The sequence below is a fragment of the Chelon labrosus genome, assembly GCF_963514085.1.
Source record: "Chelon labrosus genome assembly, chromosome: 12".
NCBI classification, from domain to species: Eukaryota; Metazoa; Chordata; class Actinopteri; order Mugiliformes; family Mugilidae; genus Chelon; species Chelon labrosus.
Genome location: NC_140345.1, coordinates 16,302,260 through 16,326,205, shown reverse-complemented (window position 1 = coordinate 16,326,205; position 23,946 = coordinate 16,302,260). Strand labels below are relative to the sequence as shown.

The 23,946-nt window shown below is 42.7% G+C and overlaps 1 protein-coding gene and 1 long non-coding RNA gene across 2 annotated transcripts in view; both read right to left on the bottom strand.

Moving 5' to 3' along the window:
• The window catches only part of LOC311497635, a 103,109-nt gene extending 88,225 nt beyond the window's left edge, over positions 1-14,884 (bottom strand). The window contains exons 1-2 of the long non-coding RNA XR_014699385.1: positions 14,527-14,884; positions 12,580-12,978 (exon numbers count right to left, since the gene is read on the bottom strand). This is a non-coding gene — a long non-coding RNA (uncharacterized lncRNA). The remainder of the gene's footprint in view (positions 1-12,579; positions 12,979-14,526) is intronic.
• Positions 14,885-19,101: 4,217 nt separating this feature from the next.
• On the bottom strand, positions 19,102-23,661 carry sox4b (SRY-box transcription factor 4b). The gene has a single exon (XM_084557307.1). It carries the CDS (start codon positions 23,101-23,103, stop codon positions 21,877-21,879), a length of 1,227 nt encoding a protein of 408 aa, XP_084413433.1. The 5' UTR covers positions 23,104-23,661; the 3' UTR covers positions 19,102-21,876.
• Positions 23,662-23,946: the final 285 nt, after the last annotated feature.

Here is a 23,946-nt window from a genome sequence, read left to right as displayed (position 1 = left end):
ATTCTCATTGAACAGCAAATGTGACAAATTGCCTGTCTATATCTAATATTCCCTCAGTTGCTTTGCTTCCTCGATCCAGTTGGATAATTAAAAGAAAGCTTTAGCTCCATATGTTACCATCCAGTCAAAGTTGAATAAAGGCTAAATACATATGGAGACATATAAGCACATAAAAGCTGCCAGCTTCCCAGATGCGATTAATGAAGTGAGATTCTCAGTTGACCCCTCTGACCTGCAGCCAAGGCCGAGTAGGACTGGAGCCATAGAGCCCCGGGGCAGTGGGCATGTTTGTTAAGGTGTTACTGAGAGAAAGAGGTGTGTGTGTGTGTGTGCATGTGTGTCACAGAGTGTGTTCCCATGTGTGTGAATATGCATACTTTCGTACACGCGCACACGTGTGTCTGTGTGCGCACTCGAAGCCGCGTACCCCGAGGCTACGACAGACGGACTCTAAACCATGTTACCCACACACCCCACTGCCTCGCTTAACAGTGCATGAGATAAGAACATTTGGACTTCAAAATACCCCCTGTCTCTATGGGAAATTGAGTTTTATGGCTCCTCAATTTAAGACAATGGCCCCACTGGTTGGGTTTGTTGAAAGGAAATTCCGTCCCAGTGATTGAGAGATGTCCCGGATGGGTTGAATGGGAAATCCAATGAGGCACAGATCCACTGAGGACTTCAAAAGGACAATATCTGGATGGAATTGCAGAAATGTGCAGAGAGTTGGAGCATGCTGTAAGCGTATGCATGTGGACACTGAGGGATACAAACATGGCGTGGACACAAGCAAAGCAAAAACACACAAGGTCACACCACGTCCATCAGATTTAACTCTTAGGGCTGGTTAAAAAATCAATCCTCATTTGAAAGATCTAATTCATAAAATCCTGTCCTTGATTTTTAAACTATATTGTGTAAAAAAAACAACTGTATTTCCTGCATTCTCTCATTAGAAATATTGCTGGTTTTTGCAAGACCGCACAACAAGATTAGTCCACATGTGAGGGAGTACCAAAGCATGACAGAAGTTACAACCCTGAGAGAGAGAGTCAGGCCTGGAAGCTGATGTGTGGCAGAATATATTTTACTCTTTAGCAACAAAACAATGTCTGTATTCAGAGCCAAGTTCAAGTCAGCAAGCTGCACATTTGCGAATCATCTGCTAAGGACTTACATTCACAGATCTTGAAGTCTGGTTCAATTTTTCGAGTTACCTGTGACGTTTAACAGGTGGGTGTCACCCGAGTAATCTGAAACCCACTCAAAAAGTAATAAATCATGATCCTTCCCATGCAAGTCAGAGGTAATCTGAAGAGGGAGACCTTCTGAAGCAGCAAACTCTCACAGAGATCGGATGAACGCAGACAGTGACTCAGTCAGGAAACGGAGGCAGTGCACACCTGCAAAAAGAAGAGCGGCTCGACAATCCGATACGGGACCAAAAAGAAACAGAAAGAGAAAAAAAATTAGTGGTAAGGAGACAGACACTTTCATGTTCGGATGCGGTAATGCAGACGGGGAGAGGTAGCGAGTGGGAGGAAGAGAGAAACAGAGAGATACAGACAGAGAGAGAGAGAGAGAAATAGAAACAGACAGGCAGCAAGCCAGAAAGGCAGCCAGAGATCAAGAGAAATAGTGAGGAAGAGAGAAAAAGACAGACAGGCATCCCAACTGTGACAGGCGGACCGCTCTGGCGCAAAAGAAACTTTAAATGCAAATTCTGAAAGACAGCAATACATACCAGCATGAGACTGAAGGAGAGAAAAGCAGAGGGAGGCAAAAGAGGAGACAAAGTCAAAGTGTAACTAGAGGGGAGAGAAAAAGAGACAAAGTGACAGAGGAGGTAGTGTGTGAGTGAGAGCTTGAAATGATGAGAGAGACATACACACAGAATGATGGAAAGTGCATAACTCAGCAGGGATTCTTACATTTGTCTAAGGGCACGGTCCAACAGAAAAGGAAAAAAAATACTCCACATGACAAGGACGACTTGTCTTTCCTCCACACTCTCTTTAGCTTACATTCTGGGACTGTGAAACAGTCGGTAAGCTAGCCTGTCCCTGTCAGCCAACCAGATTACCAACCATCCACACTGTAAAAAGTGAATGCACCAAACTATCCAACTATTGTTGGAGTAATAGATTTCACAAGGATGTTACAAAGTGACTAATCAAACTTATGCAGAGTGTGTCCCTGAATGCACTTTGTTTTGGAGAGAATAATGATGCTATTTGTGACAATTTCATCAAATGAGATTTTTTTTTCCTGCTTTCACAAGGTCTGACAGAATATTTTTAGATTCTTTGGATGCTGCGGGGACAGATGAATCAGCGAAAAGTGACAGAGCATTATCAGCCTTAAACCGACTGAGTTCCAACGAGACAAGAATAATACAAACCCGTGTCTAAAAGTCTGAAAGTCGCCCTTTCAAGTGAATGCAAATTGGTACCTAAAGTAATGCTAACGTGAAGTGGCTGGCATCACTGTCGCTGTCAAATTTGCATTTGTGTCCAGCGTCATTTCTGTCAGTGTGGAGCCGAGTGAACTGGCGGTGAACTGAAGAGGAGGCTGGCGCGGTGCTCTCACTGTCTATTGTGGCAAGGCAGCATCTCACAGTGTGTCTGCGTGTGATAGAGAAAATCGGGCAGAAAAAAAAAAAAATAATAAGTCGGAGAGAAAAAATACAGAGGCCAAGAGGAGGGGAAGGCAACAGGGGAAGAGAAATGGAATAAATTAGAGTGGGGGAACGCAGTCAAATAAAAGGAGAAAGTGTTGGGAAGAAAGAGCAAACACCTATTTGCAAGCGTCCTTGTGCCGACATGCTTTCATACTGAATATCTTTGTGTCTGAGTGGCCACAGTTCACTGTGTCAGCAGCTCTCATTACCACACACATAGCCGAGGACATCAGAGAGCTTACTAAGTAGCTGGTAAAGCAGCCTCGGTCTATCTGAGCACAGAAAACATCAGAACAGAGATGGGCATACACACAACAAACAGCAGGAAAAAAAGAGAGGCTCTCAAATGAATCACACTGATACGCATGAAACACTGTCGCGGCTCGAAGTGGATTATCTGCCAAACCCAAATGTAAAGTAGTCTAAATGATGCACCAGGATTAACTTTGTCCGTGCAAGAATATTCAGAAGATACTGGATTACTTTTTAGAAACTAGGCCAGTCAGGTTCATCTAGGCTGTCTGAAGTTGTGACGTAAAGGCAGGTAATTTGTAATAAAAGTAAATGAGTCATTGTGATGCGTAATTAAATGGCCTGTAAGCGTTTTTAATTTGATCTAGAATACATAGACTATATAAATATGGACAATGTGTCCCCACTTCCGCCAGACTCGTTTTCGTTTAATTAATACTACGCTCTTGTCTGCCTCCACCAGTTACAAGGAAATGTTGGATTAGACACTGTGCTTATTTTTTTATTTTTTATTTTTTTTTACAACTCTCACAGTCCCATGGGACTGCTTTACGGAGCGGTTGGCATGGCAACTGGCGGTTGCCACTATGTCACATCCTGTTTCTATAGCGTCAAATAACTAACTAAACAAAACTTATCCAGGAAATTGACACTTGAACATGCGTCAGCGTTATACTAACTAGCTAGAATGACAGAAACCATCCTTGAAAAAAAATTCCGTGATGTGTATTTTAGTGTTTTAGTTTGACTCAAGTCACATCCACTAACATGGAGGGGGTGGAGCTTATGACCTAGACTTCCGACAGCCACCAGGGGGAGCTCTACTTGCTTTGGCTTCCGCGTCCATCTTCATACTGCCTATGATTGTATTCGGAAGAACAGAAATTTGCCTTGTTAACAAGTTGAAAGTAGCATACCGTAGATTTAGCGCAGCTAGTTGAACAATTACGCAAAAGTCAATTTAAGAAAACAGTTAATGTTGATGTAACAGCAAGGGTTTCCATTTTCTTTTTTTAATTTCCAAGAAAGGGTAATATACCAACCGGTCACTTGTAAGTCCAGGCTGTGTCAGCTATCTGGATGCTACTTGTCTGTCAGAGTGTGCAGGGTAACAGGCTAATGCATAATTGAACGCATGACTCACGCTTACTCAGCTCACTTCTCAGCTGAAGATGAAGCCTTGACCTTGTCTGAAAGGAAATTTGTCTCCGCGTGTGATTCAGCACGGGATGGTTGGTCTGAACGAGAGCTGCGGCATCAAGTTGAGGTGTTGTGAACATGGCCACAGGCTGTACGCCAAACTCAGTGTATGGACTGGCTGTGCAAGTGTGTGATCATTTCAGTGACTGTCAGCGAGTCACACACACACACACACACATAGTTCAAGTCAGAATCTAATTTTATTCAGCAAGGACATTTACAAGTACTATGAATTTGACCTTGTGCCCTGGTGCTGGCAACACAGCATATTAAAGAATAGCTAACAGCTGATGCATAGTAATTATATGCATAATAATAACAACAGGGCTTGACTGAGCCTCTTTCAGACACATTCCCACCAAAGATTACACACTGACCTCAAATTAAAAGACCTGAAAAGAAATATGTCAACCTTTATTCTCCACTGGATTTTTTTATATTATCTATAAAAGCCTTAGATTAACGTAGCAAGATGGATTTTTGGACCCTATATAAATGGAGGAAGCACGCATTTGTATGAGATACCTGGAAATAAGTTAGCTTTCCACATGCTAAGCTACATATGTTGCATATTTATTTCAGTAAATGTCCCCATTGTTCGAAGAGTGCTCAAATAAAATGAAAACCTACATAGCTGCTGTGTGTGGTGGCGTGCTTTACAGGAAATTGAGCTTGTATCCACCTGTGTCCATCGGACAGGCCCCCTCCGGCTAGGCACTACTACATTATTGAGAGTGGGACATTTACCTCGGCTTATTCAGCCCATTTCCAGGCACTCAGATTATGTCCGGCACTGGACTGGAAAAGCGTGTCAATGCAGATGCTCTTACGGGAAGGCTTTCAGTCTGAGGCATAATCTGTGTCCAGGAAACACAACTTTCTCCGTTTTTACATTCAGCATCACGCTGCTGTAAATGCCACGTCCATACAAACGCAGATTCCCGTATATGAGTGATGCTTGAGGCAATGATAAATTCTGACTCATCTTACAGCGTGGTATTACACAATCATACAGCGTGATATCAAAAAAAAAAAGGTGCTTCCCAGAAAAAAATTAATAAATAAATAAATTGGCGGATGAATAAAGGAAACTGGATCGATTGGGTGGACTGTAGATACTGAAGTCCATCTAAAGCTGTGTGTGAATATGTGGAGCTCAGAAAATTCATTTTAAAGATACATACAAACAAATCCAGGCCCAGTCGTCATGTTAAAGTTGGTGTGTTTTCTGGCTGCTGTCACTCGTCAGCATGTGATTTTGGGGTCAGCACTGAGTCAGATGACATGGAGATGTGCCTCCTATGCTGCAATCTTGATATTTAAAAAACAAAAAGTTCCTGGAAATTAGACTTGTGATTAGACTTGTGCACATGCGCAAAGGAAAAAACTAAATGTCTTAGACCCAGAAAAGCAAAGATTGGTACGGGTTAAAGTCTGATATCTCAGCTCGTGTTACAGAACATAATCTGATTCATCACGCCACATCCAGCTAAGCTCAAAGATATCTCCATCAAAACAGATCAGATTCAGTATTAGTCAACAATAGTACACCGTCCTGACAAGGTGCAGAGAAAAGACGACGCAAGATAACATTTCGGATCAGCTCGAATGCTACTGCCGCAACAATGACGAGTATACAGCTCAGAGTATCTAATAAACAGTTATTATTTAAGGAATACAAGACACTATTTACTGCTAATATGACACCTAACTGACAGCTTAACAATGCTACACCCCCTTGCAATACCTCTCTAAAAATAGCTCTTATATCAGTCTGAAGTTCCCAAGTAAACCACCAACTATTAGAGAAAACGAGTGCTTGATATAATCAAATAACTGAAAACCATTCTCTAAAAAATGAGGTGACACTTCCGAGCCAGCAGGATTGGAGTGTGTGTGCTCATTTATTGCACCCCTTTACGGTTTTACATCACTGCAGATTCTTCCCTTCCCTCTACAAAAAGTTTGCCAATTTTCTGTGATGTTTTTTTGTTCTTTCGTTCTCTAAAGTAAATATTTCAAAAAATTACAGTCAAAAGTTCTCATGAAAATTAAAGGACATCGGTTTCAAGGAGAATATAACGGTTTAATTTTCAGCAGACGTTCAGCAGACGTGGCTGGTAGAAGATTGAGTTTGCACTCAGGTCTGTTGTGACTGACAGTTTAAACAGGTTGCTACGTAATTTACAGAAATATTATGGCTCTGTGGTTGGCAGGAGGATGTTGTAGAGGGGAATGTGTAAAGGTGACGCACAATTACAGCAGATTTGTGTACAAGAAGAAAAGGGAGCTAAGTAGCCCCTTCTAACCTTGCCTTTAAAAACTATACATAACCTACAACAATGTGCAGCACTGCTCTGGGTTAAGGCCTGGCCACACTGAAGCCGACATCGAAGAACTACCGGCAATTGAAGGCTGACGTCGCCTCGTGTCTGGGATTAAAAGTTGCACTTGAACACAGACGCAAAGACTGAAGACCACTTTCACGTACTGTACGTTCTGCACTTGATTATACCAGCAAGTGGCAGTAGTCTAGATTCTGAAAGAACTAGGATTAGCTGGTAAACTGGGGAAAAAAACAACAAACCGTGATACAGCGCTGGCCTCAGCTGTTGGTGTACACGTCTTCCATTTAAAAGAACCATGTCATTGTGAATATATTTGCGTTTTGGAAAGTTCCGATGAGTTGAGGGTGAAAAAAAAAACAATAAACAAAAGCTTTCTGTGTGCGCCCACTGCCATTCGCTTACTTTCGACATTTTCTTTTCTTGGTCACTGGTTTGCTAAGCTGACCAGCCAACCCAAGTGGTTTCTCTCACTAACTCTGCCAGTTCAACACGCTCAATCGGTTGCCAGTGGTCTGACCAAAGGCAGTGGTCTGACAGGTGTTGACCATGTAGGACACACTGCAAGTTACGGAAACTCACTGAAAACAAGTCAAGGGATGACATTTCACAGCCCGGAGAAATATTTCACAAGTATAAAAGTGTAACACTTGTAAAGCTATCCTTTAATTCCTGCCCACTCACCATGGTCACAAATGGGTGCTACTATGACATTACATAGCAAAGCAGCTAGAGTAATCCTCCCACTCTGGATACGGAGGAAGAATAGTGATATAGCCAGGTCATGCACTCATAAGACTGAGTACGCACTACTGAGGACATTTCAGCCATTCACTAATGGCGGGCCTTGCCCTCCTTCAAGTTGATAGTCTGGGAAGTCAGCGTCAGCTCAGTCTCGGTTCAACCCTAGGACACCGGCATGCTAGGCCGCAAGCTAGGTCTCCATCATCGGCAGCTTTTCTCTCTATAACCTTGCGCCCAGGGCTAGCTTCTCCTCGCTCACCGCGGTCTGGCACTGCTACGGATCAATTAGCTTGAGACAGGTGTCATTTCAATTACACTGTTCAATACGGCGCCTGACAGCGAGTTCCCCCGCTTCACTCAGACGCAGCGCGAACATTTTCCACACCTGACTGGATCAACACAACACTTGTTGGGTCGTTGCTCTTTGCTTCAAATTTTCAAAGAGGGAGACATGATTTTCAGGAATTTAAAAAAAGCATGCTGTAAAACTATCCACTGAACCCATAAGAAAAAGAAAGACACCTTGTAGCTGCAATGTTTGGTGATTAGAGAATGTATATATATGTAAAGACGATGATCTGGCTGTGAATGGAAAAAGCAAATCAAAATTGCACATAATAGAAGGTGCCATCCATCGTTTTTTTATCATATCATTAAACCTCAGTCAGAGTATTAACATGTGCCACTGCTGATTTTAACTTACTACTCTGTGCCTTCAGCATGCAAGAAAGTGTTCATCCCCTAATGACACATGCGTATGTTTGTGCCTTTAAAATCGCCGCTTCGTAATCCTATAACTACCAGACAATAACAGATTTGCCTGTGATAAAACCCCAGTCTTTACATGTATGTCTGCGTTTTTATCAGGCCAGTCTATCGCCACATGTGTGTCTGTATGCTCCCGTGTGGGTATCCCTGATGCAAGCCCGTCCTTGTGTGTGTGTGTGTGTGTGTGGAGCAGATTTAGCTTTGATAAAACCCTGGTCTTTAGAGGGATTATCAGTCCATCCCCAGACAGCAACATGCTGTGCATTTATGGAGGTAATAAGTTGATCTGTGATAGACAGACAGACAACTGGCTAAAGCTGTTATTGGAATCCGTGTCCCTGTATCAGTACCTAGGCTGGGACGAAAGATGGGTAGAAAGCAATATCTTCAGAGACAGTTAGACCTGCTGTGCGACACACCATGTAAGCTATCATCCGGTGAATTTTGATTTGGCGCTTACCTTTATGTGTTTTCCGACTGATTTGTCATGCAATAGTGTGCAGTTTGGGTTTTGATTTTACTAAAATCCCAGAGGGCAAATGTGCAGCCGGCATACAAGCATGAGCACACAACGTGGCACAAAACAAGACATTAACATTTAAACCCAAATCTAAAGTAGCTAAAAAAACAATCTGCATCATAAAGTCATAATTTCTTCTCAGAGATCTAAAGTGGCTATTACATGCTGTCTCTGTGCTGTTTTCTGTCCTACTAAAAGCTACACTAGTGGGTTTTCACTTTGATTTAATTTTTTTTTTAAACGTTGTCTGCCAGCTATTTCTCCTTGCATGATCTGAATATTTAAAACTAGGGCAAAATCCCTGTAAAGGTCATGTTTGTGGGTGCAGGCTGAGTAGTTTTCAGGTCAGAGCAGTAAAATACATCTGTACGGCTTTTATTTTCTGGAAAATGTCTGGTTCCTGAGCTCATAGCTTTAAATGCTACCTATCTGGGAAAAGGCTTTCAGTTATCTGTCTTATATAGTGTATGTCTCACAGTTGAAAAGAAAATGAGTACTGCACTCATGACTATTTCTCCCACCACAGTCACAGTAAGGGAGTAACTATAAACGGAAGAAAGGCTGATATAAAAAGCCCTTTAAAGCCTGCTGTCTGGATCATTCTTGTCCTTTTCATCTCACTTTCCATCTCCTTTCCCCTCTCAATCTGCATCGCCGTGTTTCCCGTCTTGCTTTCTCTCTTTCCCTCCTTTCTGCCCTGCCCATCCCACCCGACGTCTCTTCATTCTGCTTCATCTCCCTATGTTCCCTCTCTGTCTCTCCCTCACCTCCTTCAAACGCTCTGCCTTGTGCGCAGTCATAGAGAAATAATTTATTCCTGTCCCCTAGTACTGGTATGTATTAGCATGCCAGCAGAGCACGTTAACTTATCTCGCGGCTACAGGCGCCGAGTGGTATAACTAAGCTCTGATAGTTTGCAACAGGATGACCACAGAATGCCTGTGGCTTGGAGAATTAGGACTGTCGTCACGATTAGTAACGGTGGGCCTAATGTTTTACCGCACTGTAATTCGCTGCACTGTACCGGCAGTGTAGTGTCCTGTGACTCACTGATGTGCACAAAAGGAGCATCAACCTAAATTCAAATTGTGGAAAAGGGGGGGAAGCGGATTAAACAAGATTATTATTGCTGCTTTTTGACAACTTCCTTTTCCTGTCCCATTCATTCAATTTTTTTTAATTTTTTTTTTATCAAGGCACATACTATATAACACAAATCTGTTTTAGCGGCTGTTACGCTTTCAAGATCCAGCACAAAATTTATTTGGCCATCTGTCAGCGCTTGTATCAGACCATCAAACATTACAGAGTGAAGAAATAGCATCATTTCAATAGTGTAAACATGCACAGCGACGGGTCAACGGGGCTGCGTGTGTAACCGTCAAACGCTTCAGAAACAGATTGAACCATAACAAGTATCTGCTGTCATTTTGTTGTTCGATGAACCAGAAACTATAAATGCATTATAGTGATTTCTGTGAGGGACAACGAGCTGAAGTGCCCACAAGCTGCATGCAATGAGTGGTAAAAAAATAAACCTGATAGCTTTCCGGAGGCTGACCACAGGATGTCTGAGAGAATTAGGCTCACGGTGGTGATTAGTTATACTCCAGGCCCAGTGTTGTATTCTGGACTTATACAGTCTGCATAACATCAGTACAATATACGGGCACGCCCTGTGTTCTAGTAATGTAATTGGACAAGATTTAAACACGGAGATGTCTGAGACAGAACTGGAAGATGTGTCCTGTGTAACTCAGCAGATTAGGTTTAGACCCACGAATCCCACTGGAGCAGCTATACAAAAGAGCGTGTGGTCTCACAAAGCGTCCACCAAATGGCAGATGTGGCAAAAAATAAAAAATAAAAAATACGCACTAAACTTGATAATAGTGTTGCTGATGAGCAAAGTAATTAAGCACACAGTGCCTCTATTCTGTAATAGAGGTAAGAGAGCTCACGCCACTGCATTGTAGATTTGCAGCTCAGTACCGGGCCTGTCATCATGATTAGTTACGGCAAACTTGATGTTTCCGTTTTTATTCACAAGTTCAGTCAGTGTGTGTGTACTGGTTTGAATCTGTTCACTTGTAAATACGCTGCACAGGTAAACGGTTTGTGTGGAGCTCCAGGGATAGGGTTGTGAGCACAGCCTAATCTTCAGATCCAGCCAAAGTTGAAATAATTATAAAATAAAAAAAGTTGAATTGACTGTAGAAATGATACAGACATCATTCAATTCAAGAAAAAACTTGAAAGGCTTACGCAGAGATGAGGGTCAGGATCTGAGCATGACTGGTGGATGGTTAATTCTCCTCATACTCTCTCGATCTCTGATCCTATGTTGTACTTACTGCACACGCATGACTCATCAGCACCCATCCTCTACCACTAACCTATATCCCCATGTACGTGCCACGTTGTTGACTGACCTCGATTCACGCTGATCCAGCCACTTCAAGGCTGCGACCTGAGACTGCGCCTCAGGAGCAACGGGGATACAGGTAAATGCTGCTCTGCCTAAGTCTTAAAAGCAAGTGCTCGTATTAGTTTTCAAGCTGACATATACACTGTCAGGTACCGCCATGTTCTCTTGAGCTGATTTAATCTTTTATTATTTATTTCCTATAATTAGATCTTTCCCCCCCATAATTTAACACTAATTTACTAGAATTCGGCAAACATTAATTAAATGCGATATAAAAAGAGAACATCTGTGTTATTCGGCTGGCTTTTAGCCTTCCTTGTATTCTTGTTTAAATTGTATGTTTCGAGGGCTCACTTGTTTTTGGCTGATCTTTAATGTAAAAATATAAAAAATTTATGTCATTTTTTTTTTCTCGCTACCCATGTTGTTCCTTGCATGCTGTACGCTTACAGTGATAAACAACTCATTTCTGAGCAGACATGGCAAATTAACATCAGAGTGCACAGCCAAGAGCCACATCTCCATATCTCTGCCCCTCTCTCTCTCTCTCTCTTTCTCTCTCTCTCTGCTGCAGAGTAAAGCATGGTGAAAATGTGATGCTGCAGGACCATGTGGGCTGCCATGCACAAAGGGGGCTGGGGGCGGAGCTTGGATGCCGACAAGCACCATAGTATGCTCCCATTGGCTCTCAATGACATCATTGATAAGGGGCTGCAAAGCGAGAGAAAGGGGTGAGTCTTGTCCCCTCTCCCTTACATTCTGTATAGTAGAATTGCAGGTTGCTTAAAATTTCTTGTCACTCTTTTCTAAGTGTAAAACGCTCGTCTGCATTAACTGAAACAAGCAACGGGCATTACACAAATGCCCCTTCTTCACTGAGGTGAGGTGCAGCAACTGTTGCACTCTTCTTTTCAATAAACCATGCTGCAACGATACTACACGTTTGCTACTCCTGCAAGTGTTATATAGTTTCCAAATCAAAGTAACTGATCATGAACACTTGGACTACGCCCAGCTGTTTTTTTTTCATCACTGCAATGGATGACCAAGGTCATGTATGTAAAAAAAATAAACATGATGAAGTTGCATGTTATAATATCCGGGGTCCTGCATGCCATCCATACTTCAAACATGATGTAGTAGCGTCTAATATTGTATATGAAATTTGCATTTGATCATATGAAATTTAAGTTTGTCCCTCTGTTTTGTTGTAAAGACTAGATCTAGGTCGGGTGTGAACTTGAAAATCTGTCCATGTTCATTAAAGATGCTTTGGGTGTTTTATTGACTAAGCGTCTTAACAAGAGTGCATGACAAGCGTGAAAAGCCAAGCCTCTAAGTTGTGTTGTCAGTTAACAAAACCCTAGGCAAGGACAATGCTTCTGTATCTATAATCATCATCAGACAGTGGTCTCCGAACCGCTGCATGTTTGAGAATTCTCAACGTCACAGTCACGCCCATGTGACCGTATAGGCCCAATTCAACCTCTCACAAAATTCAGCTGATGAAGGAAAATAAATGCAGTGGCGTATGTGTGTATGTGTGTGTGAGTGTGGTGTGGGCTGGACAGCTCTACCGGCCCTGCAAACAAGTGGTTGAACAAGTGCCACATCCCACTAAAAAAGTAATATTACCTACCCATGCAGAGGGCCGAGGAGGATCAGAGATGCAATATCCTGCAGTCCCGAGGACTGGCCCGAGACGTGTCTTGTAAAGAGGCATACTACGCATTTTTTATAATCCTCAAAGTGTCTCCGGGAGTTTTAGATTTCCAAGTGTGCCTAAGACACAATCCGACTGGCGCTGCTGCTGCTGCGGCTGCTACTGCTGAAGACGTCTGAATAAATCCTTCTGTGATAAGTCTTCACCTTCTCAAAAAACAAAAAAAAACTGCAGTCTCTTAATCCTCCTCTTGGTCTGAAAAGTTGCTTGATGGGTGACTTTACATCTTCCGTGTGATTTCCACATATTTTTTTATGTCCTTAACATCTCACAGGAGGAAAAGCTTTGCTGGTTAATCTGTGACAGAAATCCCACCTAAAGACAATGACAGAGAAGTTAAGAAAAAAACAAAAATACTGAGAGCAGTGTGATCAAAACTTTACTGCTTTTTATGTTCATCGCTTATGAAACAAAGCAGAAAATTAAATTACATTTTAAATGCTAATAACATCTAACTAGCAACTTTAGGTGTGAATAAGCTGTGTAAAAGTTGGTATGAGTGAGCTGTGTGGGTGAGGGTGAAATGTGTATATCTATGTTAAAAAAAAAAATAAAGACTGGAAAACAAACCTAACGAAATTCCCTTTTTTCTTCCAAAATGTGAAACTAATTTTGTGTTATATTACAAGCCAAACCCTTAGGTGCAAATTCTCTTCTGTGTTGCCTGATAAAAAGTTTAAGGGTAGGGCTACTGTACTGTGGAATGCAGCAAATTCAAACAAGTTGTTTGGCCACACCTTCACAAGATTTATAAAGTTTCTTAAAATCATTTAAACTTCATTTCTTATGTTGTAATTACTTCACAATAACCAAGGTGAAACTGTCTATTACACTTCAAGTTAGTAACTATTTGTCTTGAGATGTTTCCGCGGGTTTAACATATTTAAAAGAAAGAGGGGGGAAAGCAAATGCACGCTTAATGAGCACTTTGGAATACCAAGACTAACTAAATGAAATGAAAATATTTTTATCTTTTTTTAAATTAATTGTACGAGTTCAAAACAAAGTTGTTTCCCGGTGGATTTGCGCTCCTTCTGCTGCTTTTCTTTGTATGGACTGAGAACAAAGGAGCCTTTACAGTAACAAAGAAGCTGCAGCGACTTATACCTGTTGATCCGTTTCCAATAAACTACAACAAGTTTCTTTAAGATCTACAACACGAACCAATTTGGGATTCGTCTCTTGGCATCCTCCCCTCTCCAAACATCGTCCCTTGTTCGTGCAAAAAAGTTTAAATCTGTGTCCACGTTTTGTTTCTTGGAGACTTTACACCTGATTGCATTGTGCTGAATTCCCATAGTGGAGGGGCAACTTCGCAAGACCGGGCACACCAGTGTCATAAAACTAACGCAGGAGATAAAACTATTTACAAACTATCTGTGAGCCAAATTTTTTGCCACTTTGTCTTTCCTTAGCGTGCGTAAAAGATCCTTTCCTCCGCAAACTTCTGACAGGCAGTTGCTTTGTCTTGTGTGTCGCAACATCCCCAGGAGACAAAAAAATACGGCACCAACACAAACTCCATCTCACCTCCACTAAAGCTCGCAGTCTAATTCATTCTAAATAACACAAGTTGGGTATTACTGTGCGTTTTGGAGATGCGTGTCAGAGCATCCCCTCAAGTTCTCTCCTCAAAGCGCCCCGCATCAGACAAAGGAAAAGGGGACCGCTCCTCTCGCTCTCTCTCTCTCTCCCTCCTTGCTGCCTCTATTTCTCTATGTCTCTCTCCCTCTCCCCTCCTGCTTTGTGCTCAAGTTTGAGCGCTGACGCACCAACTACAGCCGCAACTTTTAACTGGAAATAAATTCAAAAATCGCTCCGGGGGAGAAAGCAAAGGCAGTATCCCGCTCGGAGGCAACTCACCTGGGGGCTGCTTGCTCTGCGCGCCTTGCCGTGCGTCGTGGAAAAAGTTTGAGAGGGCACATCTAGCTTTGTGTTGTGGAGTCCCCCTTTGTCTACACGTGTGATAGATGGATGGGGCTCCTTTTGGCCGCGCCTAGTTCATTTCGCTCTCCAAAGAGTCCCGCCCTCTCAAAGTCAAACAACTATGCCTACAACAATATCGGACTGTGGATACGTCTGATTGCGGATAGAGAGCATGGTGCCCAAATCTAATGGTTTATTCGTTTTATCTATTGATGCTCACCAACTTCTTTAAATAAGTTTCCCAAATCATTTACTTGATTTATCCACCTGTTGTGGCAAACTGATTTGCTGCATTTTATCTAATTTTATTCGATTGTAATTATTATACTTTTTGCTTGTCTGTCATTTGTTTACTCATTTGCGCCTCTTTGTGCAGGTTCTTTCCGTCTCTCTCTCTCTCTCTCTCTCACACACACATTGTGGTGCCCACTAAAACTAACACTCAAAAAATGTCCCACCACCTTTTTTTTTGCTTCATCATTCTTTCCCTCATCTTGTCTTTTGTTCTCAGTGTCTTTTTTTTGTGTGTGCACACAAGGCGCAGGCCGTCTGACAGAAACTTTCCTGGATGCACCGCCTGGAGACTGCATTGTGTCTGGACGCCAGTAGCAGGGGAACAAAGGAAGGGACAAAAGAAAAAGGTCTCATTGTTTTTGTGCTGCACAATGGTGGCATGTAGAGTAAATACAAACAGTGGCAGGAATCGGTGGCGCCGCTACAAGGTGAAAACGTGGCTCTGGAAAGACATATGATGAGTTGATCAGGGTGAGATTTAGATAAACAAAAAATGGTTCCAGTCATCTTCCTCATATGTGTAAAACACGCCCACGCACACAAACATAAAAGTTGAAAATTATACATCATCCAACACATAATGGACCTAGAATTAGTACTTTTTACTAAATGTGTTCTTTAAATCTTTAATATGCATGAGAAAAGTTGGTGGTTTTCTACTTGATTTGATTTATCGGCTTGTCCCCCGGCTGCTATTTGCATACACCTGCTGCTATAGTAAAAAATACAACCCTGTGATATCTTAACCTTTTTTTTTTCCATTTTCATCAGTTTTAAGAAACTTTACTTCTTGCATCAAATAGTGAGACAGAATAACTGTAAACTGGAGTTCAGTGCAGGTGTGGTCAAATTATTTTCATTAAGTTACCCAAGAAGGAAAAATAAGACAAAATGCTTCTGGTGTTGCAGTCACTGCATGGTGGTACCACTTTGTGTGTTGGAGGGGAAAGGGGGGCAGGGAAGAAGGGAAGAAAAAGTGTGTCCCCTCGGTATGTTGTCCTCACAGCAATAATTCCATGCCCCAGATAAAAAGGAAACAACTAAAATGAAAACGGACGTGCATTTGCAAATACATGCAGAGAGAGTCGTTTACCACCCACTGGTTCAGAGGAAGATAAAAATGCAGTGTGTGTTGCCCTGACTGAAACCCACGGACGGACCAGAACCTGCCTGCATTGCGTTTGTGCGAATGCAAAGCCTGTGGGGACACCTAGCCAGAGCTAGTCAGGTAGAGGCTCGCAAAACTAATGATAACAGACACCACCACTGTGTCCTCTACTCATATCCCAGACAGATACAGATAAATAATGGAGAGGAAGTGCTACTGCTCATGAAACGGTGTGTGTACTGAAACCAAATGAAAGGCAAGGCATTTGTACAAAGGAAGAAAAAGCGCCACCACCACCACCACCACCACCTCCACCTCCACTCCACGAACCTCCCCCTTTGGTTTGAACTCGGAGCAGCTACATATACAGACAGGCAGGCGTAGAGATACAGCCATACTTCTCTCACCCCCCTCCGGCAGAGCTCTTATCCCCCCTGCTGTGGTTTTACTGGGCCACTGACTCCAGCAGTCAGGCTGTTCTGCTCTGCTCCGCTCGGCTCCGCTCTGCCCTGGCTGCCGCCTGCATATCTCCCACTGAGGAGTCAGCTGAGCCAGGCATGAGACTGCACACTGAACAGGCTACATACAGCTTAGGGGAGTTGAACACACACACACACGCATGGGGAGAGAGAAGTGCTGGAACCGTTCAGAAAAGGTGCAAGATTATACCACATACTGAAGACATTATCTCCTTGCACGATTCGTGTTTGTCACTGGAAAGTTAAAAAAATAAACCAGTACGTGGCGGGTATTACAAAGACTGTTATTGCACAGAGCCAATTAAGCTGCAATGAAGGGCGTAGATCTGCATTTAGTTTTGATGCTGGGGGCTCAGTTATGATTTCATGAATTAGAGCACACTCACTGTATTTTCTTTACATGTGTAAATATGAAAGCTGTTTTTTTTTTTTTACACCCATAGCCCGTGTATTTTAAAGTAGTATAACATATGCAGCTGACAGTTTGTTTTGCATGTTTATCTAATTTATCATGTCATCCTGTTACTGTGCATTAGAACTCGTGAACGTCTTGCTGTTATTTTTGCATCCAATTACAGCATTAAAAAAAAAATAACAATACACTGCACCATAATGATGTTTGTGTCATATGTGATGGTTTTGCATAGCCAATTACGAATCATTATCGGATTAAATACAACAGCGTGTGCAGTGCATTGCTTCCAGTGGCGTAGTTTGTTCTTTTCGACCAGCTGACAGAAGACGAGGTACAGCAGTTAAGAAATAAATATATGCTGAATCTTTGCTGATGTATGCAGAATGGGCGTACAGTTTTGTTTTTTTTTTCTTTTTCTTTTTTATATCTTGCTACGGAGATCCCCATGTCATGTGGTGTAATGTTCACACACAGGACTCATGCACATACTGCAGACAGACAGACATGCTTGTCAGCTACGCTGGAGGGCCCTCGGCTGACTGCTGCTAAAACAGCCCTTCCCCCACAATAAGGATCTGTCTGGGAGAGGGGGAAGGGGGAATCATGACTGTCTGGACGCCAGCAAACAGCACAACAGGCTGGAATGATAGAATAGAACAGAATAGAATATAATAGAATAATAGATTCAACTTCTGAATTGATCATTGTGTATCCTCCAATAAACAGCCCCGTCAGCCAATTAAGGTGGCCTTGGTGCGCAGGCAGCTTTTACTAATGAGGTAAATGTGCAACCTGCTATTCATCAGGATGAATATATTTTAAGGAATTAAAAGAGAAACTTAACATACGAGGTTGAGGCTTCATCTGGTCAGTTGCAATCTCCCTGCTGGATTTTTGGCTTTTTATCTTTATTATTTATCCAAGGGATGCAGGAGAAATAGGCAATGTTTCTTATCAGCAGGTGTTAGTGCATCGTCATTATCACAGTGACTGTTTTGTAAAATATCAATCTGTCTGTGCAACCGTCGTTGTTTATTATAATGTTTCATGCATGTAAAGCTTCACATCCGCTTGTGATTAACAAAGCAATGAACTCATTCACACCCAAAGAATCTGAGAAGCAGATTCACTTATGTGACTCAGTGTTGTCGAGAATACACCTCGCGCATCCTTTCCACTACAAGTGACAATGCCCTATTTTCTGTTTTCAACCCAGTGACAACATGGATTTAAGTTATGCATAATGCATGTGATTTTTTTTTTTTTTTTTTAACCCTTTAAGCCAAAAATCTATATCACGTGGATGTTTGAACAGATAAGCGCATCGTTTCATGTGGTTTCTTTCTGATGCAAGAAAGGAAAAAAAAAAACCTGTACAACAGAGTTCAAAGGAGCAGATACGGTTTGGTCAGAGCGAGGTCATGCCATATGGTTGTATAATCATCGGTATGGGAGATCCAGGTCCCAGCTCAACTCTCCCCTTCTAAGATATATATTGAATGCATGACATGGACTTAAGCCTTATAGGGGCTTTACATGAAAACTTATCAAATATATGTCATGGTGGGGTTAAGACCCATCTCATTGATTTGCTCTGTCTCAGTCCATATAAATGCATCTATTTCTTGAATCCACAGTGGGGTCCGTAAGCTCTCCAAAGTCTGTCAGAGACCAGTCTATAGATGTTGGAGTCACTTGTAAAACTCTTTCAAATTTAGCCCTGTTTGTTCTACTGTAACTGTGAATAAAAGTGTGCTTTTTCCAAGTGCTGACCAAGTGTGGGCATTTACACTAATCCCAAAAATGTGCATGTATGGATTATATAATCTCATTTTGCAGTGAATTTTCACCTCAGATTACAAATCAACATACTCATAACTCACCAGTAGCTCCGAAGAATGGGAACGTGTTTCTTTTCCTTTTTCTTTCAATCGGCAGACGCCAGTCATTTTGTTATAATTTGAAGTAGCAGCTGACTGGAGTGGATTTGTCCAAAAGCTGTTTCTACTCATTGCTCATTTTTAGTGGTTATTCCAAGTACTTTAGGACATACTCCACATAATAAGGTTTGCCAGCAATTGTTGTTTTTACCCAAGTGATTCATGTGCGGCCATAGAGAATGGAACAACTACTAAAAAGCTGGTGTCGAGGCCAAAAGTTGATCAAAACACAATGTTAATTATGATCATTGTGAGTTAATGATAGTCATTTCTTTCTTATTTGTGGAGTTCTGTGTCATCTACACACTTTTTGGCTAATGCTGACAGTCAAATAGAAATGCAAACATTCAATAATCAAGAGAAGAGCAGTAGAGTTTCAGTTCCAGCTGATATTTATTTCCTTCCTTGAAAAAGTTCTGTACACAAGTTTGTATCAACAATCTGACAGGCAGTGAATGGACACAATTTAGCTGGCATGAGTTTGCCCCCCCCCCCCCTCTCTCTGGATCCCAAAAAAAGGGTGGTTCCTTTGTTTATGGCATGATTAGAGACAATAAATGATAATTCTACACAGCATATTGCACAGGATGGATGAAAAATAAAGTTAATATATTTAAAAATGCTTTCATATATATATAAAAAAAACAGTCCGAACTGACCACCTTAAATGTAAGTAAGGATGTGTAAAAGATAGCAGTTCTAGACAGTGCCTGTCCTCAATAGCAACAACGTACATAAACACACAATCTTTTTGCTTTATGATACAGTCAAATATACAAAGATCGAGTTCACGTTTCATCGTTTTCCTCATTTTTTTCCATTTTTTTTTTTTCTGAAAAACACAACAGCTAATAACCTGAATCGGAAATACAAATGCTATTCACCATGCCATAAAGATACTAAAACAATTATTAGCTAATAGTTAGCCGACAAGTAGAAAAGATTATATATTCAAATACAATGAGAAACGCAGTACAAGTAGGTGTTTGCGGAACTCAAGTCAGAAATTTGAATATGCTTGATGTTGTCATCCTTGTTGTTTGCTTGCTATATTGATCAATCCAGTGGCTGATTGGCAAATGTGACATCAGTTAATGAAAACATCAAGAAATAAGTCAAATTTAAAGCTACAATCTCCTCGTTGTTGTCGTAGGCAAGATCTCTGACAGGAAATGCAGTTTTAGCAAGCGGCTGCTTAAGAGCTAGTGATGCTGTTGAACCCACATGGTCCGTGTGAATAGCCTCTGGAAATAATGCGTTCCTGTGTCTTTAAGGAGTCTGGAGTCTGGCACTGTAAACGTAGAAGGTAGGCTGATACGAAGACTGGTGCTGCTTTCAAGTGCTGTCGGGAAAAAACCGTAATTGCATACAAAGTATGTCTTGCCTGTACTGCAGATGTTCAGGGATCAAAGAACTCTTATCAGTACTTGCTGGTAGAAGTTATACAAACTTTGCCTGTTCAATTATTTCAAACACAAATTACACACCTGATTCATATTAGCTCCTCTGCTCTGTCAAAAAGTAGCTTGGTGCCTTTGACTTCTAAACAATAGGCACCGCAGTCTTGAGCTCCGTTCTGCTGTCTGTCCGTACAAAGGCGTTTCAACAGGCAACATAAGTATACGCGCTCACCATAAGCACTTGAAGGCAGCATGAAAGCCAGCCTGCCGGGGTATTAAAAATTAGGAAATCCAATACAGCTGTAGGCTACACACACCGATTGTTGACTCCCCCATTTTCTATATAGATTTGTACAAAAATACACTGAGAAAATAATCAAACTGTTTCCTCTCTTTTAAGTGTCCAAAAAGTGTGTACATTTAAATATAAAAAAGAAATGAAAAGTTGTGTGTTTTTAAAACTCTAGCCCTTCGCCTGAGAAGGAAATGTGACAGACACAGACATACTGACGAACAACCGTGTTAAAAAAAAAAAAAAACAAAAAAAAAAAAACAGGACTAGATCATGTATACAAGAAACGAAAATAAAAATTAAAGATCAAGTCAAAAATGCTTGGCCCAGTATATAAATACGACATCCCATATAAAATGGCATCTGAATAAATGTACAAAACAAAGCTCAGAGGATGAAAAAAAAATAAAAAATCGGTGAGGATTTCTCTATAGCTATCATCTGAAAATTAAAGAATTTTGGTCCTGAATCATAGAGAACACGTGTATAAAGTTCAGCACAGATTTGAAGTTGCGTTTGAATCCTGAAGTCTGAAAATACGACAGCTGGTGATTATTTCAATGTCCTTTTTTTTTTTTTTTTTTTTTTTTTTTTTTTTAAAGAGAAGAACCGAAGCGAGCGCCACCTATCCACTTAAATAACCCTAATACTAGTTTTTAAACTGTTCGACAGTCTCACAGAAAAAAAAAAATCTCAGCACAAGATAGGAACAAAGTAGGCTATCATGCGTAACACGTTTTTTTGCTTTTGAGAAAATATTCGACTTAAAAAAACAAACAAAAAAAAAAAAAAAACATCAACCCACCTCGGTTTCATTAAAAATCCCTCTCGGTGACACACCACAATAAAAATGTCGCACGGCAGTCCTATTTGTGTACCTTTTTAGTGGTGAAGTTCACTTGGCGATTGGTAAAAAGTTGTGAAATGTCCCTTTTTTTCTCTAAATCGGCGACAGACATTGATTAAGTGAACGGCGGACCGCGTAACGTGCAAATCAATCACAGTTAAGTTGTTGAGTTCAAAACAGTCCAGGACTGAGTTTAACTGTCAGTAAACACAGTCAGTCTCTCCTTCCCTCTCCTCTTGTTTTGAACTCCCTCCACTTTCGTGGTTGTACCGAGTCCCACACTCCACGTATCCAGAGAAAAGTACAAAAAAGCAAGTTATTCGCTTTAACGTTGAGCTTTCCAAGGATTTGCAGTTCTTGCCTACGAGGGCGAGAAGGGACGGAGGCTAGTTTTAGTGGGTTTTAGATTAGTCTGGTGCACACAAACTATTGCGCCCACTGTAGCAGGAACCCCTGTTTCTGGTCGTAATTTTTTGCTTTTTATTTTTTACCTTCTGCTCTCTCCCTCTCTCTCAGTACGTGAACACCAGGTTGGAGATGGTGGACTCGAGCCAGTCCCCGGAGATCATCTCGCTGACTTCGGGGGTGCAGTAGTCGGGGAACTCGAAGTGGGACCCCCCGGAGCCGGACTCAAAGTTCATATCCCAGTCCCTGTCCAGCACGGAGGAGCCAAAGCTCCCCAGCGACATGCTGTCGAAGCTGGGGCTCGGGTTAATGTCGAGTAAGTCGTCCTCGAACTCTTCGTCCTCCGAGGAGGAAGAGGACGAGTGGGACGAGGCGGAGGAGTGAGACCCGGAGGGGGTAGGCGAGGAAGCCCGCCGACTGCTGTACGTGTGCCCGCCGTGGCGCTCCGAAGACCCGCCCAGGCTGCCGCTGCTGCCGGGGGAGTCGGCGCCTTCCTCCCTGCCGCTGGCTGCGTCCTCGTACAGGCTGAGCGGGTCGCTGGAGTCCGCCGAGCTGCTGAGCGTCGGGCTGGCTGGTACCACGACGGAGGACGCGGGGCTCGCACCGCTGTTCCCGAAGACGTATACTCGCTTGGGCTTCTTGCTGTCTGGTATCTGCTTGGCTGCTGAAGAGACAGACTTCGACTTGTAGAGAGAGTTGTGGTGGTGCTCTGATGGGTGCTCAGAGGCAAACAGTGCTGCTTTGGTGCTACTGCTCCCGAAAAGTGATTTGTGGGGTTTGCTGCTGCTGGGTGATTTGGATCCACTCTTCCTCGAAGATGAGGACGTCTTAGTGCTGGTGTTGTTAGAGCTACCGTTAAGTTTTTCCCCCTTGTCTCCGCTGCTGCCCGGCTTGGATGCGCTCGACTTTACCTTCTTTCTTGGCCGGTACTTGTAGTCGGGATAGTCCGCCATGTGCTTGAGCCTGAGCCGCTCCGCCTCTCTGATGAAGGGGATCTTGTCGCTGTCTCTGAGCAGCTTCCACCGCTTCCCCAGCCTCTTCGAGATCTCGGCGTTGTGCATGTCCGGGGACTGCTCCATGATCTTTCTCCTCTCTATCTGCGACCACACCATAAACGCGTTCATGGGTCTCTTGATGTGTCCGCTGGGAGTTTTACACCACGCCGGGTTTTCTCCCAACTTGTCGCTGGCCGTCGAGGAAGCCGTGGAGCCCGGCGAGAGAGGCGAGGCGGCCGGGTCCAGGTCCATGCAAGCCCCGGAATCGGAGCTCGAATCTCCGCCGAAAAAAGACAGCGCCTCGGCGGTGCTCTCTGTGTGGCTCATTTTCTGCACCATGCTGCCAAGTTATACACACAGAGGGAGAGCGGTGTGCTTGCTCTTTCTCTCCCTCTCTCCTTGGTCCTCTGATTCACTTTAAAGCAAACTCAGCTCTTTTCGCCTCCTCTTCACAGTCTGAGCTGAGAAAAACAGTGCAAGAAATTATTCACTCCTGAGTTGCGCAGTAAAGTCGATTGAACTTCAGTCCAGAGTAGCCTTAAAAGGCTAGATGCGTAGAAAAAAAGTTTAATTTCCAGGTTCTGTGGGTGTTAAAACAGCACGGACAGCATAGCCCGCTATCCACGCTGTAGCTACCCTGTAATCGGTGTCTCAGTCTGTTCCTTCTGTGTTATAAAATCAATTCACTGAACACAGTCTATACAGCTGCAGAGCGCAGACTTGAGTGTCACACTGTGCGCTCGGGCACTTTCAAAGGGCTCCCAGGTACAGTGTGTAAGGTAAGTGCTTTTCTCTGCATCAGCTCTGTCCCTGCTCCTAGAAACAAAAGCCATGCATGCTGGGGAAGGAAAAAAAGAAGCTAGAGCGAGTTACACTGTCCACCTTGCAGACCCACAGTCGCGTTTCAAGCAGCCCTCCAGACCCGGCCCCCCTTGCTTGCATTTATCCCTTTCCGTGATACAACGGCGATAAAAATCCACCAATCGCGCGCTGTCGCTACCCTGCCTCTGCGCCAAATTCACGCCCCCCTCGGCGCTGATTGGCCGAAAATGGGATCTAATAATAATCAGCGCGTGCAATGAGGAGCCTCGTGTCTGACCTCATTCCAGAATACAACAAGAAACTTCAATTTTTTTTAAAGAGACACTGGCTTATGTTATGAACCCCCCTTTTTTACCCTCT

Bases quoted from the DNA above. Each gene is read 5' to 3' on its own strand.
- sox4b (XM_084557307.1), bottom strand. From the start codon at position 23,103: ATGGTGCAGAAAATGAGCCACACAGAGAGCACCGCCGAGGCGCTGTCT.